Below are 18,388 nucleotides of genomic sequence, written 5' to 3'. Positions count from 1 at the left end.
TCACACCCATTATATGAATGCATTGTTATCTTGAGCTACTGTGCGTGGGTTAGCAATTTGAATCAATTACGAGAAAGGCGGAATCTGTCACTAACAATAAAGAGAACGACTAACATTGGAAATACAATTAATGGCAATTGCTTAAGAGGTTGTGGCTATAAATAGTATCAAAACATCTTGATAATTATAACTTTAAAGTATGAAAAGAGAGGGCAACGAACTCCACATCAGCACAATACACTTTTAACAAGCGACACACTTCCTACCACACAGAACTTTTAACAAGGGACACACCAACCACAATGCACACAGGTTTATCTGCCATGTCTCATTTCTGCTTCAGTCAGTCACCGACTCGAGGCCACAGTACAAAGATAAAAAAGAACACAAATGAAATGATAAAAAAGAAAAGTTTCAAAGACAGTTTGAGCTACTGCATTACCGCAGAGAAAACATCTGCCATGGTTCAGTCGAGCCAAGGGAGTGTACAAGGAAGAGTGGGCACGCAAATCCCCAAACCCACACAGAAAATAAGATAGATATAAGGCAGTTAGGGCCTTTGGGAGGCTGCACAGTTCTGTAAAAGAACATTTTTGATATGGAGAGTTTGTAGCTATGCCTAGCCGCAAAGTCATACATAACCCAGTTCATCCATATTATTACATGACCACGGCTACTGTTACTAAATGATAATGCATTTGCAACTTTTACACTGTGGCTTATGTTTAATCTGGGATAATTGACAGTAAGGAGATAAAAGTACAAGAGGGATGTTTCTAATGCTGACAGAGTTGGCATTAAGCTTCCAGAAAACAGAAAATTGGACTTACAGAAGAGAAGTTGTGAGCGCCGCATGGCTCTCCTCTGTATTTGCACGAGAGGAGCATGTCATCCAGTTGGTGGCTCAGTCGGTCCATAAACTCCAGGTTGGTTCCCTCAAAGTTTCTGGGTGGCAGAAAGAGCCTGAAGTCTGATAGCTTCCTGAACCAGGCCCGACGGTCCTCTTGAAGCAAGTCCAGAACCATGGGCCTCACTGTCCGGTTAGCCAGCAGCAGGCCCAGCCAGTGGCCGGCGAAATACAGGTCGCTCTTGGTGAGCTTATAGAGGCGGATAGGGTTGTTGTTGCAGATAGTGACTGTGGGGAAGGCCAGTTCTCTGGCCCACTCTGTGTGGACTCGTGTGTGTGTGGGGAAGGAAAGCCAGTGCAGTAGGCGGTTGGAGGACCAGGATAAAAGCAGCCCCAGGGAGGTGCAGAGGGCCAGTAGCCAGAAGGCTCTGCGGCCCACAGAGCCACCAGGGATGCAAACCTGCCTCAGGCCGTGCAGGCGTGTCCTTGATAGCAAAGTTGAAGTGATCCGTGCCAGAGTTGGCTTCATAGGATGCCGCTGACGACCCTTTCTGATCATAGCCGGGGATCCACGCCGGAGACAGCGCCCCTCCAGGGCCATAGCTGCCCACAGCGCTCCTACAGCCACAGGAAAGGCTTCATATCCAAGCCAGGCCTCAGGGGCTGGGGCCCACATGTAGCTCCAGGATAAATCCACTACTGTAATCCACACCGGGATATCTGTTTGAATGAATACTAATGGTCCACTCAGTCTTAATTTTAAATATACTATATGCAGACGTAGTACCCACAAGTACCCACAAGGAATTCAGTGTGTTTTGAAGTTGTCCTTCCTCTCCTGGTGGAGCTCTGATTAGCTCAGCATCAGCTACTTGTTGGTCATCTATCCTGGTCTCTGGATCTGAGAGTGCTCCAATCATCCAACTCAAAAACAGCTAGGCAAATGTGCTCCAAGCAAGGTGTCTTCTACACGAGTGACTCCAGTGCCCACCGCAGTTAGTGTGACAGTGAACAAGAGAGGATGAGACAGAGAGAGTGAAGGAAAAGGAAGAGGGAGGGGAAGAGAGAGGGAGAGAGGAGGATGGAATACAAAACACCAAGGGCTAAGCAGAGAGGACAAAAACACAAATGAAAGAAGAGAAGGTAATTAAAATAATGAGACTACAGCAGAGGGAATCGGTTGGTGTGGTGCAGTCTGTTAGAGGAGAGCTTGCCTTGTTCCAGCGCTGTGGTTTCTCTTCTTTTGAGTCACGCGTGTGTGTTTTTAGGCTTCGCTGGCTTGCAGAGGCGTTTCGGGAGCCAGAGGCAGCAATCAGTTCCTTGTCACTGTTTAGTACAAGTTTTAATTGAATTCACAAAAGTCTCCCATGCTCATTTCATTTCTGTCCCACTTTGCGGTCTCACTTTTGATGCCTAGACTTCCTTGTGATGTTACTGGTCTGTTTCTTGTCTCTCACCCCACTTGGCTTTAAGCAGTGTCATTAGGTCCTGCGGGTAACGGCAGGGTAGCTTCATCTTGTAGCGACCTGCTTCTCAGCGCCACAGTCACAGTGAGAAACATGCTACAACACACTTTCACATGGAGAAGGAGGCACTCATGCGCATTCACGGACACACGCTCACAGCGGTTTCCTGCGGGAAACCAGACCAGAGATAATATGTTCTGTCACACTCTGATCTCAACATCTCTCCCCCTTTTCTGTCTCCATATACTCTCTCTTCTTCTTCCTTCCTAGTTTTTTCTCCCCAACTCAAAGAATCAGAGAATCTCAATATTCCTCTCATGTCTCCGCTCCTCCTTCTAAAAATACTCTCCCCACATCAAATCCATCAACTGCCCTCACGCTCCCCCTCCTCCTCCGCTTCACTCTCGTGTCCAGCCCCGTAAGCTCGACCTCCTGTCAGGCTCCCTCTTCTCCTCCTCTTCTTCTTCTTTTCCACTTTGTGCACGCACTCCCTCACTTCTCTCTGCCGTCAGCGAAGGCTTCTCTGTGCACTTTTCTCCCTCTGTGTCCTTTTCAGCTTCATCCAGCTTGCTTCCTCTCCCTACTCCGAATGACTTCTATCCCCTCAGTGATCTCTCCTCCCTCTCTCGCGGTTTGCTCCTCTTCTTTGCTCTGGTTTTCAGGCAGCTTGTCCTCCCGTTGCACCTCTCCTCCTCCTCCTCCTGCGCCACAGCTCTGTCCACGCAGCCGGTGAGCCCGTCACTGATGAGAGTGCCTGTCTCTCTCTGTGCTAACTGGCGCTGTCCTTCGCCCCCCTCTGTTTGTCTGCTGCTGCTGCTGCTGCTGCTGAGCCACACAGCCGCTGTGTGCATAAATGTAAAGGTTTGTGTGCAGCAGAGGAGAACAGCTCCACATGAGCTCTCCACTAGTTCCAGCTAATTTTTATTGCCTTTTACTGTAATGGAAGTTTGAAATTTGTTTGGTAACACAGTGTATGTGAATAAAGGTTCCTTCTTTTGTTTTTGTAGGAAAGTATATATTCATAGTCTTTGTCCTTTGAATAGTTTTTCTTGCTAGTTTTTCGTGTGTGGGTGTTAGTCAACAAAACCTCAAAACATTTTTGTTTTTGTCAGTGAAAGTCTTAATTTTCTTCTAGGTGCCACTTGTCTTCTGTGTATTTTGAGGCTTGTTGCCATTTTATGTGTACAGTTACCATGGTTACAGTTGTTCTTGTCTATTGCGAGATTAGGATTTATTTTGACAAGTTGACAAAATTGTATTACACTTCACTGTAGTTTGAGTTTCTGTTCAATCTCATTTTCGTTGATCAGAAAGGGCACTCAACAAAACTACATTAGCACTGCACGTATGCAAATGTTGGGTAAATGAAGCTTAGCGAAAGTTCAATCAGGAAGACTCCCTCATTCATTCTTCCCCGTATCTGCCTCTCTCTCCGCAGCTTCTATTCTGTGGGCGTTTACTCTACGTAGTCCAACCAGATTTTGCCACTCTCTCCTAGCCAATCATATCGAACTTTGAAATCCCTTCTCCTCTCTGCTGCTGTCGGTTTTCATTTCAGTACGATCCATAGACTGTATATAAGAATGGACCAACAGATCCCGTTGCTCTGGGCGGAGACCAGTGAAGGCCAATAGAAGCACTTTTCTGGTGATGGCTAGGGTTAGAGCGCAGCCTCCAACTGAGAGAGACGACGTAAATGTGACGTGAGCAACCTGTCTGAAAGTTGTAAGTCTTCTGGTAGCTGTGCCAAGAGAAATCTCAATCATTCCCAATCTAGCAGAGACGGAGAGCGTAGGTATATGTAAGGAGATAACATGGACACAGGCTAATTATTGCTAACTAAAATGCTAGTTAACATTAGTAATTACACTTAAACAGCTAATGTGAGACGAAACTGTCTGCGAGCTTCTCCTGTACTATACGGTAATTCCTCTACTATGCGACAGTAAGTCGCGTGGTCATGACACAATCGTTAGCCTATTACAAAAACGTCTGCTACGGAGCCGTATCGTGAGGTACAAGGTAATGGAGCCTTTTATACATTGGCGTGTTTCTTTAGAAATAAACAATGGACAAATAAAGTCTTTAAACGCTTCAGATGTAAAGTTATTCACTGTCAAAGTGGCGCCAAAATGAATGGCAGTCAATGGAATGCTAACGGGAGGTGATGGCTTTGTAGAATTAAAATGGCGCCATAGGAGGTTCGCGGTCCGAGGAGAAGCTTACCCCCTTGGTACGATGTGCGACCCTCCTCCAAGCTACACCTCTAGTCTTCATCATTCCAGCACCCAGTCCTGCTCCACATTCCATCGTCCAGATCTTCAGCCAACTCTCTTCACCACCACCATCAGTGTCTAGACCCCGGGAGAAATATTCTGATCTAAACACGGGATCACTACCCCTCTAAATATAGCCGTCATGATGGGGTCTAATCGCCAAAGACTCTTTTTTGTTGTCATGTACTGTAAAATGATTGTTCATTCTAAATTAAGTCTCTCCTGATAGGAATAACAAATTAGAAAGAAACCTTATTTTTTATTTTTCGTAGATACGTTGATCTACTTTGGAATTTAGTCATCTTTGACTAGAGCTCGATCAATAAATTAGTGAGGCCATTATTAGCAACAGTGTTGCCATTACATAGTTTACCCACCAGGGAGAGATGAAAAATGTCCCAGATAATAAATAATGTTGGTCACAATTATATTTAAGGGATCCATAGCAATGTTTCTGCTTATTCTGTGGTAATGTTAAGAAAGAAAACTTGGCTTCAATTTTTGACATCTCAAACAGTTGTTGAAGCTGGAGTGTGGAATTTTTGTCTCCACCCACTGGCAGTGAGAATAATTACAGAAACAATGTCAGCGTGCAGTGACATTCCTAATAACGCCCCTGTGGTAACTTTCCCCTTCCTGCCTGTCAAGGTATTGAGCAGTTAACCTCATGAATTGACCGGAGTTTAAAATTCCAACACAAAGAAAGCGGAAGGTGACGGAAATCCGGCCAAAATGAAAGACATATGGCGAAATTTCTGGCGGCACCTAAACAATCCCGGAAGTGGAACGTCGTGGATATAGACTAACTTCCAGCTAACTTCACGGAGAACGACGGCAGAACAGCATCACCAGTTTTAACTGAATATAATAATAATAATATAATAATATCCAGCTCAGCTTAAAACACCGGATCTACAGCACGTTAACACGTCGATCACTAAAGAGCCTGTTTTATAACCAGTAGGCTACCGGTAGTCCACGACTGTCCTGCTTTTATTACAGACATGTGAACTCACCACAGACAGTTGCCTTTTGCATGGAGTCACAGCGCCGCACTACTGAGAGTGAATACAGGAAACACTGGAATGGATATTTGGCGTTATTTAAACGAACAGGAAACACTGATGTATGAAACTGACAATTCGATCAATTGACCAGTTAATCAAAGGAACGCTGTTCCAGCCCACTTTAACCCCTGTGTGTAACCAATCAGAGAGCCAGAATAAGCAACTACACTGGAAGAACTGAAGATTCCACACTCTAGCTTTAACAATATTGTTTAACATTTAGTTTTCTTAAATTGTGCACACAAATTCATATTATGTATCCATTTTTACTCATGTGAGAGCAAAATAAAAACAGAAAGACCAAACCTCTACTGTGATACTATCTTGTTCTAACTTTCAGGGATTTACTATTTTTCCAAGAGAAAGATGTACAGAAATCAGCCAAATGCACCACATAAAATAATAATTAAAAGTACCTTTAAATTAAACAAACGTAGGGAAACAGGAAGATTACATAAAGGAAAGTAGGCAAAGAAAAATAACCACCACGAATAAGTTTATTGTTACAATTGCTCATATTTTATCTTCCATGCAACTTGGATTAGAGCTGTATTTCAGTCTTCCAACATGTCCTTTGTGTAAACACATCAAACAGCATAAATCAACTCCTAAGCAGTCTGTGCAGGTTATCCACTTACCTTGTTTCTTATTCAAACCCACTTTTTGTACCATTTTCCACTGCTTTAATGGTGAAGCTTTAGTTCATACTTGGTCTGCCAACGAACCACCTCTGTCCAACACAGTCAAGTTAAATAGGCTTCATCAATACAAGTAAACAGGCCTCTGAGCCAACTCGTCTTAAGTGCTCTAATACACTCAATGTTTTAATGCATTGTTTAATAAGATTCAAAGGTTTACTTGTCAGCATTCATCAGCGTTCTTCTGCTAATTACAGTGGAGAGCATTTTCTCCCTGGGTACTGAAGAAGGGCAGTTTGTATTTTATTTTCCTTTTTTAATGTCTTGTTTTAACCCCCCCCCCCCATGCTGCTCTGAGGAACAATTAAGCAGGAAAAAGAAATCAAAACAGAATATAGCTACTTCTTGATATTTTGTCTGCAATGTGTGGCAGCTCTGAATCATTATAACATTAGATCATTTTTGCCATGCATTGTAGAGGCTAACCATATTATTATTAGGCCTGTAGCGACGCGTCGATGACGTCGACGCATCGACGTCAAAATTACGTCGACGTCGTATTTTTGCGTCGACGCTTCGACACACACACGTGGGAGACCAAAACATTGCAGGATGGAGGACGAAACAGCAACCTCCTCACAGAATTCCCATCAAAGCCCTGCAAAAAGCCCCATGAAAAGAAAAAGTCCTAAAAAAACAGCTCGCCCTTAAGTTTTCGAAGGTATGGGAATACTTCAAATATAGTACCAAGTACGAAAGTTGGCTAAATTAATTTCATGTTTGTGTAGTGTGTTGTGTAGCCTGCGCACTTAGGTGGTGCTAGCTAACTATCTTAGCTCTCCGTGCAGTTTGTTCGTGCTAGGTTAGTAGCTAACGTTAACGTTAGCTAGCTACTGGCGCCTAGACAGCTGTGTTTAGCTAATGTTAGTTATCGTCTAATGTTGGCTTGAATGGTAGCTAGCTTACGGCTGCAGAACACAGCTATCTATAGTAGCTAACGTTAGCTAACGTGAACGTTAGCTACTAACCTAGCACGAACAAACTGCACAGAGAGCTAAGATGCGTTGGTTAGCCTAGCACCACCAAAGTGCACAGCTGCATTAGCATGTAAACCTACAGAATAGCAGTTAAGAGAGTCAGTTTGATTATGCATCAGGTTTTATGTTGGGACTGTTATATTGTGTTAAACACTCTCAGGAATGTCTGTACTGTGCACTGCACAGTGTTTTTCTTTTTTGCACTACAACTTGATTTTTTTGAACAAAAGAGTTATGTTGGTACTGTAAAAGAGTAAACAGGCTGGCCTTTCATTTTGTATAACAGTAAAATAATTATTTTATTTTGTGTAAAGCAGAAGATTTTTTGCTGTGCAAAATTGTTTAATAAAATATATTATTAAGAATTTTTTGGTATTTATTTGAGATACATTATGGTTTTTATTAATCGAGCAACAGAAAAATAATCGTTATATTAATCGTCCAATTAGTCGTTAGATTAGTCGACTAATCGATAAAATAATCGCCCGATTAATCGTTTAATAAATAATCGTTTATCCCCAGCTCTAATTATTATAAGACAGCTTTGTACACAACAAGACAAAACAACACGGCTGTAATCTCTTTTCTGAATATGTAATAAAAAGCCATTTAACTCAACAGCTATAAAGCCCAAACAAGAGCCCAAAGGAACCTTTCACACTGTCAAAAGAAATTAACGTAGTGACTCAAAAAGGCATGTGCACACACATAGGTACATTATGCGCACACGAAAAAATGTTTTTTCCCAAACAGCAGAATGAGGACTATGAAAATGTAAAACACATCCATTTAAAATGAATAACCGGTCTAAATACAAAGAACAGGAACAGGGTACTGAAATGTCAAATGCATGCGAGCACACTTATTTTCTCTAACACCTCGCACACGCACGCACACACACACACACACACACACACACACACACACACAGCCTACAGCTAGAGTCAGAGGCAGCCTTCCAAAGCCTGTATCCACAGGCTGAATAATTAGCTTTGAGCCATAAAGAGTTTCATAGAGGGTTTCTCATACCAACTATGCAGTCAGTGTAAAGAACAGCTCAAAGGCTCAAAGATATCCAATTTGCAATTCTAAAACATAAGGGAAATCACTGATTAATTAGGGATATAGCCAACCCAAGCGTCAGATCCAATTACACAGCACTCTATGGCTGCGATGCCATGGCATACATTTCCCATAAATATATTCCAGTACGCTGTCAACAACATTGTCTCAGATCAAAGAACACAGTAGTAAACTGGTCGGGAAAGAGTGACCTATAAACCACGAATAAACATTCATAGATCAATGAGGCCGAGAATGTTTCTGAGAATACCGGATGAAAAACGCGTAATAGCTCAACAGTGGCTGTGCAACACTGAGTGTGGCGCGAAGGAAAGTTGACAGTTGTACATTATTCATGCTGGCCTTGTCTGTGAAGACACAGGTGAGGCTGTGACACTGGCAAGTAGATTAAACATGAGGCAGGTGAATAAAAACAGTGTACCTTGTGGCGGGCTGCCATTCATCAACACCCCAGTTTGATTTAAAATGACTGTGATGACAGGCAAAGCAATCAATTGCTTTTTTATCGTTTATTAGTTTTCTAATCTGACTGCAGTAACAGAAGAAAAACTGGAAGGGTAGCATCACCTTCCGCCTTCTCCCTAAACTCATTGGTTTTTAAATGAACAGAAAGGATACATCCCAGGGTAGCCACTGATTAAGCCAAGAGATTGACGCTCTTGTAATCGCCGCTCATTTAATCGTCATTATATCTAATAGTTGTTGTCAGGGTTCATAGAATAATCTAGAAATGGTTTCCTTTGTGATGAGGCAGAGGAGGTTTCGCTGGGGCCTCTCTATCATTTTTGAGTTGCTGTCACTGATGATTACATACTGAGGTGCTCCATGTGTCTGAATAAGCACCCTGGTCACTTAGACGTTAAAAACGTCACAATCTTACCAATCTTACTTTGTCCCACCAAAACACATTGTGTGTATCACTGTGGCCTAACAAACATGTTGAATGCATGTCCCTCTGCATAAAACATTTGTTACGACAATTTTATGAGTTTTAAAACCTGCATTGTTTGCGTCTTACCCAGCAGTAGCATTGTTGACCAGAGTAATAGCACTCAAAAATGTTGTCAATCGCTCCAACCACTGGTAAATAAAACTCCATATGGTACCTTTGAAACAGAATTGATTTTCTGGGACACTTGGGTGTAGCGGAACAGTGTGGACTGGTAACTGGAGAGGTGCCGGTTCACCTCCTGGGCACTGCCAGTGCCGCTTTAGCACCTGATTATGGCAGCTCCATCACTCCGACATCTCTCCACAACAATAATGCATGTCTATACAGTAGGTCCTGTGTGTGCATGTTTATTTCAGGCCTATGTGTGTTAAATAATTTGTAGTTTTTCATAGTCTGACTCACACACACAGACACACACATACAGACACACGCACGCACACACACACACACACACACACACACGCACACACACACACACACACACACACACACACACACACACACACACACACACACACACACACACACACAGGTAGATAGACAGTCAGACAGACAGATTGTACAGTGAAAGTATGTCAGTTTTGTGTATTTACTCTGTTTCGCCAAACCCAAGTGGCCCAGAAAATGAATGCCGCTTTACAGACTGATAGTCACTCTGTCTGATACTTTTTTATCCACTTGGGGAAATTGTAGCTGACCTCAGCAGCTCTACTTGCAGGGTAATTGCTTGAGAATACTAAGGAAAAACTAATGACACATCATCAGAATCTTTACTTTTCAAGCCCAAAATTATCGTCTTTTTCCTCAATAATTACAGTGAAATACTATTTACTATAACTGAGGATTAGCAGCTCATTGCATCTAATGAATAGTAGATTCACTTCATTTTCAGCTAAATCAATATAGGCAAAGGTAAATTGCACTTGAGTAAATATAATATAACTGAGTTAAAGTACTGATGGACCATTTTAGTTTACCGGCCAGACCTAAGATGATGCACTTGACACACAGCTGCCTCAGTGTGTTGATAAGCAGCTCATGGATCAGTCTCCTAATAATCCTCCCCACACTTTCCCCTGCCTCACCCCTTTTGGGATTCACTGATAAAAAGAAAGCTCTGGTTAACGCTGGCATTTAATTCACCCCTCGGCCACTGGCACATCATCTGCCTGCCTCTGCCCAAACACATTCTGTGACACCAACCTTGCTGATAACGAAGACGACAAAAAGAGAAGACAGCTCTTTCTTGCCCGGGCTGACAAGACTGATAAGGCCAGCGAGGTCACACAAGTTTGTCCCCCAATCTCCCTTCATAGGGATATCTCTAACAAACTAAGATCAGAGATTGAGGAACTGAATGCGAGGTTAATGAATGCCACTAAACTGCACTGCCGCATCTCATACATCACATTAATCACAGCCACTCAAATCAACACCCACTTCCTATTTCTGTTTCGATAAGAAATAAAGTTTTAAAAATGCACTCAACTAAATCTGGAGATGTATCCAATTTAATACCAGTACCTCGTCAGTTTTGTTTAATAATTCTATCCAGTGCAAGCAGCAAAGATCAGTTCTCAGATCATTACACTGGCTTCCTGTTTGTCAAAGAATCAACTTTAAAATTGTACTGTTGGTCAATAGCCAAAAAACATTTCTTATCTGCTGCTCCGTTATGAACCATCCACATCTTTGGGACAGGTCTGCTTACTGTCCCCAGAATTAAAACTAAACACAAAGAAGTAGCATTCAATTTATAAGCACCAAATATCTGGAACAAACTCCCAGAAATAAAGTCTGCTCCTGCTCTCTCTGTTCTTTCAAATGAGGGCATAAGAACTCTTATGTTTGCCAGTGGATTTTACTAAGTTAAATGTGGTACTATTTATTCCAATATTGTACTGCATTTTAGCTGCACTGTAATTTAAAAAAAAAAAAATGTATCTTCTAATTTAACTTTGTTATCCTTTTAAATCCTATATATGTGTGTATTTTCATATAGCCTTTTTATATTGGCTTGTATTTGTTTATATGTTATATGATACATTTATGGCTTACGTTGAACACTTTGAATTGCCTTGTTGTTGAAAGGTACGGAAATATTGCAGTGTCAGCAGCTGCAACTTTGCATGACCTCCGAAGGGAAGGCAAACTTATTTGTATAGCACACAACAAACCTAAATCTGATATTGATAGGTTTTTAATACATATGTGATTAACTTTCATCTCTGTGGTCAGACGACACAAAAAATAACACAACAAAACAAAACAAAACAACAAAATCAATAAAACTTGGCTCACTGATATTGAGTCTGATCACAGTAATATCACACTTCAGCTGCTGCGTCATTTCTGTTTCAGTTGAATTAACTCTCCCTGCAACATTTAACAGAAGGTTATGGTATTTACAATAAAATATGTTTTGTTTTCTTGTTTTTTACTTTGGTGTAGAGGTTGATCCGGTCTGCTTGTTATTGTGTCTAACCAAGTCTCGCTCACAGAGAAGTGTCATTCTGAAACGCAAGAGTTGAAAATATTTTAGATAACACTAAGCTACGCTTTATGTACTCCTAGACAACAAACTATTCCCGGGCACTCCTCTCTCCAACACTCACTCACTGTTTCAACCGCTGTTTTAAGGCAACAAGTCACCTATTTCAGAACAAGACGTCTCCTTAAGTGAGACTTAGTTAGACACAATAACAAACAGACATGATCAAGCGAAAGGTAAAGAAAAAAACATTTTAATTCTCTGTAGGGTCCTTTGATAATGTAATCAGACACCTATGTTTGTAATAACAATCTGAACCGGTAAGTGGCAAAAACAACCACTTTTAGTGGATGTAAATTGTAAATTGATGGTACATAATTGTCCCATAGTTTACCTTCTAAGGTAGTATGGTAAAGCAGAGGACTTTAAATAATGTTTAAAGGTCCTGCACTGATTAGGGCTGGTGCAACAAATTCGGGAAGTCGAATATAATTCGAATATTTAAAAAAAATCAATAACAATCGAATGCTGAAGTTACTATTCAATGTGTATTTTTTCATAAATGTGTTGGCTAACATTAGCGAATCTCGCCCTTCTCGCCTTAAAACCATGTTCCCCTTAGTGATCCTAATGGCATTTGTGAGTTTCCACTGCACCAGAAGATAAACAACCAATCAGAGCAGAGGAGTCTCTAACGCAGTGTCAATGGGAGCTTGTGAACTCCGATCAAACTGTCAAACTAGGCAACACTGATCAATCTAATTTTGTTCAGCTAAAGAGTGCACTAAAATATGTTTCTGAAAACATATACCTGGACTTTGTACCATGAAAAATCACCATTGAAGGCTTCTAAATCAAAAACTACACAACTGGACATGTTTCAGCAGTAATGTAGCTGAAATTGTACAGAAATAAACATTAGCAGCTAAGATTACAGGTTTCCCTGGCGTTAGCATGCAGCTACTTGTAGTTAGTAGCGGATTGTAATGGAATAAAGCAGCACTTTCTACCGTCAGAAATCGCAGATAAAAGCTTCTGAACCAAATAATACCCAAACCGAATATGTTTCAGCAGTAATGTGACTCGAAATCGGGGAGAAATAAACAACAATGGCAGCCAAGATTAAAGCTTTCCCTGACTTAGCATGTAGCTGGTCCTGTGTAAACACAGCAGTAGCCTAAAAAAAACTGCAATAGCCTGTCTGGACCAATCGTAGAAACCCGGCTCGACGGTATGTGACACCGAGCCAAGAGTAGAAAAAAATGTTGAAAGCCGAACGTTCAGAACATTGGGAAAGGTGATGTTTTGCTCACATGGATTTCTCTGAAATACGTTTAGCTCATTCTTCAAAGCTCTGGACACGTTTAACATGAAAATCTGACATTGTAACATTATAGATATGACAGAAAATACGGAAAAGTATAATAGGTTCCCTTTAAGCAACAGTTTCTGTTTTAAAGTGCTCGTATTATGCTCATTTTCAAGTTCATAATTGTATTTAGAGGTTGTACCAGAATAGGTTTATGTGGTTTAATTTTCAGAAGACACCATATATTTGTTGTACTGCACATTGCTGCAGCTCCTCTTTTCACCCTGTGTGTTGAGCTCTCTGTTTTAGCTACAGAGTGAGACATCTCACTTCTGTTCCATCTTTGTTCGGAGTCGCACATGCGCAGTAAGTACTGCTAGCTTGTCAGTTGCAGAGTATGAGGGAGTGCCATGTTAGCAGCTAGGCAAGCATTATAACGTGTGTTACAAAGTTACGCATGTTCGTCACGGAAGTAAAGGCTGGACTACAATTGAGCTGTTTGGAGCAGTTTGTGAACAGTGTTTTCTGTTGGAGATGGTAAGTCCCTTTGGGGTGGACTTTGGGCTTTTTCACTTTGTAAACCTATAATGTGCACAAAAAGATATATAACACAATAAAAGAAAGAGGAAAAGCCAAAAAGCATAATACGAGCACTTTAAGGAAAAAGTAGCAGAAAAAGCTAATTATGAAGACAGATATGCTGTAGGATAAGCTTTTAGTTTTTTGATACTGCTATTTTATGGTTGACTGAGCATATGTTCATGCTGCTCCACTTTCCTTTTTAATCTGCTACCACCACCAGGGAGGAGTTGATTTGGATCAGGACCCCCACATTGTTCACATTTGACAACAGGAAGCCTTTTAAAGTCCCAAGAGCAACTATTCATAACAAAAAGGTAGATGTGCTTTTAAATGTGTGTGTGAACAAAAGCCTGATGGGGACTCGCAAGGCTGAATGAATCCTTTACTTAAAATATGTTTATAGTGTTTTTTTGTTATTATAACCAAATAAATGGCGGGTTGTTTATCCAGCTGGATTTCCATCCCTATGATTATAACATCAGCTCTGGTTAAACTACTAATCTTCCCCAGCTGACGCTACCTAAACACTCCCTGACAGTTTGGCAGCATCCCAGCTGCACTCTGCACACACACACACACTCCTGCCCTTTACAGCTCCCCTTGGCCAGCCGCAATCTTTGCAACCAAGGTCACGATTCAGTCAGCCGATTTTATTGTGTTTAAATGATTGACAAAACTGTATTCTTGTGAAGGATTTTTGTTAGTTGTTAAGAATATTTTGAAATCTGATCAAATAGAAGACAAGCTAGACAAACTAAGCTGTATGAGCGTCATGAGAGTTCTTAATGTTTGCCGTTTAACTGGATAAACAATTATGCATTTGTATGAATGAAAAAAAATAAAGATCACGTTGAAAGTGATTGTCACCCATTCATTCCTCTTGCTTCCAAACATGCTGAAAGTTTTGGATGGGTTCCTCTGGAAAAACAAAATCTCACCAAGCACAAAACATTGAAACATTATTGACAGCTGAGAAGCAAAACAAAGAAATATAATAGTGTTACACTGTCAGGTTATCAGGTTGTTAAAGGTTACGTGTTGGAAAATTGAAAAATTAACTGGCATATGAGGTCTGTTTTTGGTGCTTGAGCAACCACCTTCTCCAAGAATAAGCTTTTGGATCATAGCGATGGCTGTCTTGATGGTGAATCTAATCGAAATTGATTTGATCCTAGATGGATGTTTTGTTAGTATCTTTTGCTTGCTTGTTTCTTTCTGTCCTATAAGCACCTAATGTTGTTGTGATGCTGTCAAAACAGGCGTGAAGTAATTGTTAATTGTAAACTGTAAATCATCTGGCTGCCAATAAAAAAAAAATAAAAATAAAATTAATTTGCATGTATTTTGATAATTTCATTGTTGAGGTTTTTGAGAATAAAATACAAAAACCTAGCAATTCCCAGCTTCTCAATCAGGATTATTTATCCCTTTTTGTATTTTGTGATAGTAAACTAAATTGAACTGAGTTGTGGGCTTTTGGAGAAAATAAGCAATTCTAAGACGTCACTTAAAAGACATTGCAAAGACCAAACCAATAATCGAGAAAACAATCAGCAGATGAATCGCTAATGCAAATAACCGCTAGTTGCAGCCCTAATTCACTTAAATAACCATTCATGCAATGATCTTCTACTCTTGTGTTGTGTCCATTGTTGTGTTTCTGGGTTTGAGCCTCCCCTAATAATAACTCAGTGCTGGTTTAAGTGTAGTGTAAAGGCTGGTAGAGCTGGTCTTTGGCAAACTCATTTTTTTATAGTATCTATATTAAAGTCTCTAAATTATCATGAAAATTATTAAATGATGCAAAAGTGTTACATACTTTTAAACTCAATGAATATGATAAAGTTCTCAGGTGGCTCCCCTGAAAGATTCCAGGTATGAGAAACCAAAAACTAAGTTGCAAAGAATTTCTTCATCACTAATTTCTTTTTTGTGCAACTTTCCAGATTCAGAACCTCAAGGCTGCAGCGTGTCAGATTAACTGAACCTTGAATATACTGAACTGTGTATGTGCATGGATTGTCACATTGTATGTTTTCACATTCCTCTCCCAAAGGTGGAGTTGTCTGTGCACGTCTCTGACATCTGAGATTGAAAAGTATCCTGGGCAAGCTTTATAAGGTCTGTCACTAATCCGGTAAACCAATCACTGTCTAATTGCTGTCAGTACAGAGAGCAAAAACACATTATCATTGTTGCAGACCGTGGACGAGCCCGGCAAGCTCGGCAAGCATGCTGCCCGTGCAGGTGGCACCACGAGACGACCATCCCGCCTCCTCCTGTCTGAACCCGGCGTGATGCTCAAACATGATAAGCCATGGCTAAATCTCCAATGTTTCTAGTTATCTAGACACATGCTGCTCTTTTACCTGTGAAGCTAGAATGTAGTCATCGAACGAGTTTCAACCAAGCGTGAGCAAGAGCACGGTGGGATCCAGAATTTCTCAGTGAGGGAGAAAGGGTAGATGTGCTTCAAGCCCCTTTTCAGACTTTTATTTTACTTTTTACGTGGGTTAACCATTTTAAACAAAATACTGATCATAACAGAGTAGTTTTACATACTTTAAAATGTGTCTGGAGTGGGACTTTAAACAAGCCTCATAATTCCCACCATGTTCAAAGCTTCTTGTCAGACTGTGAATCGGTACTTATCAGCTAAATTCTATTTGTACAAGTTTAACAGTTGGTGAGGGGCAGCATGTCATTCCTGTTGGCTCCGACGCCGGACTGCTCATGCCAGACATCAATCAACTGTTGAGTCATCTGAAGATTGTCAGGGAGGCCATTTTGTGGCGCTCCATCACTACATGGACAATTTTCAGTACACAGATTTGTAGGTTATTTCATTTCTGACTGAGATGAAATCATAAATTACAACCACTGATGTATGATGATTGTAGAATTTGAAGGCATTTTATTGCAACTTTTACTTGTTAAATACAATCAGCATCTAGGTGCTAATGTGTCCCTATCTCTAAAGATACAGGACTTCCTGCAGTTATGCTTCACATGTCTCTGTTGCAATCTCTTATTAAATTATTTGTGGAGAGGTTTCCAAGGTAACAGCAGCTCCAGCTGGTCCGACACGCATGGGTGTGGCAGCAGTGGGACTAATGAGAAACCTCTACTCTTCAATGATTTACTTCTTAACGAGAATCAAAGCCAATTAGATTTAAAATGAAGCTGTCCCGATCTACTTCCCAAATAATAAAAGAAAGGATAAAGAAAATATCGGTGAGGGAATGGAAAGCTTTAGAACCGAGACTGCCACAACAGTTCCAGCTAATGATGCTATTAGTGCTTCGGAGCAGCACAATAAATCAGAGAAGTGATTAGCATGAGCATGTACAGGGAGCCGGGCCATTAGTCAGATGTGCTGTGTGTAACCTTCAAACCTCCACTAAACCACTGTGGTTACGCCTGCGCACTCAGAAAGTGTATAGTGATTCAACAAAACACAAATGGCCTTTATATATGTAAAACAGCATCAATTGATGTGTGCTCATGGCAGTTAATCTAGTGCAAGCAAGGTTCACCTTTTCCACCCACAGCTGTATGTAAAATGGATTAATTAGAGTCTCCACTGTCGGGTATGTATGTATGCTTTCTGCTGTTGAAATAGTTCAATCAGAGGATGAAACAATAAAACAGCAACACACTGAGCTGACGCTGAGCCAGGCCAGACGAGGGTGCTGAGGTGAAGCTAGTTAGAGAACACAGAGGGCAGTCGGGAAGCTGTTATAAGGGTGATTTATTTCCAACTCAATACGGGGGTATTAGACCTCCAAAATAACACAGTTTGAAACATTATCTGGATTTAAAGTAAAGGCTCTAAAGGGAACAGAGTCAGGCAGATGTAGCAAAAGTGTTTGACATTTTGAAATCGCAGGTTAAATGTCAGTGAACGCACCTAATTCATTTTGATCCGACGGGAAATTCCACATTTCAGTATATGAAAAGGGATCATGACACATTGATTACTGTATTGATTACATTATTAATACATTTTTAATGATGTAGGAATTATGAGACTCAGAGAGATGAAATGTGCCAAAGTCATTTGACCATTTGAGGAATCCTAAATGAATCCTTCTGCAGACAGAGAGAAGGAGAGAATTTGAAACTGGCATTGTTTTTTATTCCCACGTCAACCCTAGCGTACTAACAAAATGTGTCTAAATACAAAAAATGAAGAGTGGCAGGTGGAAAAACCCTTGGCAAAGCAATAATCCTTGACTGAGAAAAAACATTCGAAGGAACAATTGCTAAGGGATGCTCATCTGACGAGAAAACATCAGTGTTGCTCAGTTTCTCACTCATCTGTCATTTTCCATCATTTTGTACCTCGATCAATGTTTAATAGTGTCACTAGATTCTATTAGATCATAAAGCTCACTTTTCACAGGGCTTATTAACTGTAATCACTGAATTAGCACGCTTAATGTCTCACCTGACCACTGGATAATGTTCAATGTCATCAGTGTAACATTTAGATCTTACATTTGGTTGCTCCTTAATGTGAAACATTCCTCAAGTTTGTGCTGAAATGTATTCAAATTATTGACTTCAAATCCATTCAGCCTTTCAGGACTGAAGCAGCAATGTCACAGCTAAAGAAGAAGAATTGACTCGCAAAAAAA

General features: G+C 40.8%; 1 protein-coding gene across 3 annotated transcripts in view; it reads right to left on the bottom strand.

Moving 5' to 3' along the window:
- asic2 (acid-sensing (proton-gated) ion channel 2) overlaps positions 1-18,388 on the bottom strand; it is a 412,784-nt gene that overhangs the window by 135,933 nt on the left and 258,463 nt on the right. The window contains exon 1 of one of the 3 annotated variants that reach the window (XM_031318778.2): positions 831-3,128. The exons of the other annotated variants lie outside the window; for them this stretch is intronic. Coding sequence (XP_031174638.1) covers positions 831-1,523 — 693 coding nt within the window. The 5' untranslated portion in view covers positions 1,524-3,128. Of the gene's footprint in view, positions 1-830; positions 3,129-18,388 lie in introns of those variants that run through there. 3 annotated transcript variants of the gene reach the window in all.

Source organism: Sander lucioperca, chromosome 21, assembly GCF_008315115.2.
Source record: "Sander lucioperca isolate FBNREF2018 chromosome 21, SLUC_FBN_1.2, whole genome shotgun sequence".
Classification (NCBI taxonomy): domain Eukaryota; kingdom Metazoa; phylum Chordata; class Actinopteri; order Perciformes; family Percidae; genus Sander; species Sander lucioperca.
The sequence above is the reverse complement of the archived record's forward strand: the minus strand, read 5'-3'. Positions and strand labels throughout refer to the sequence as shown.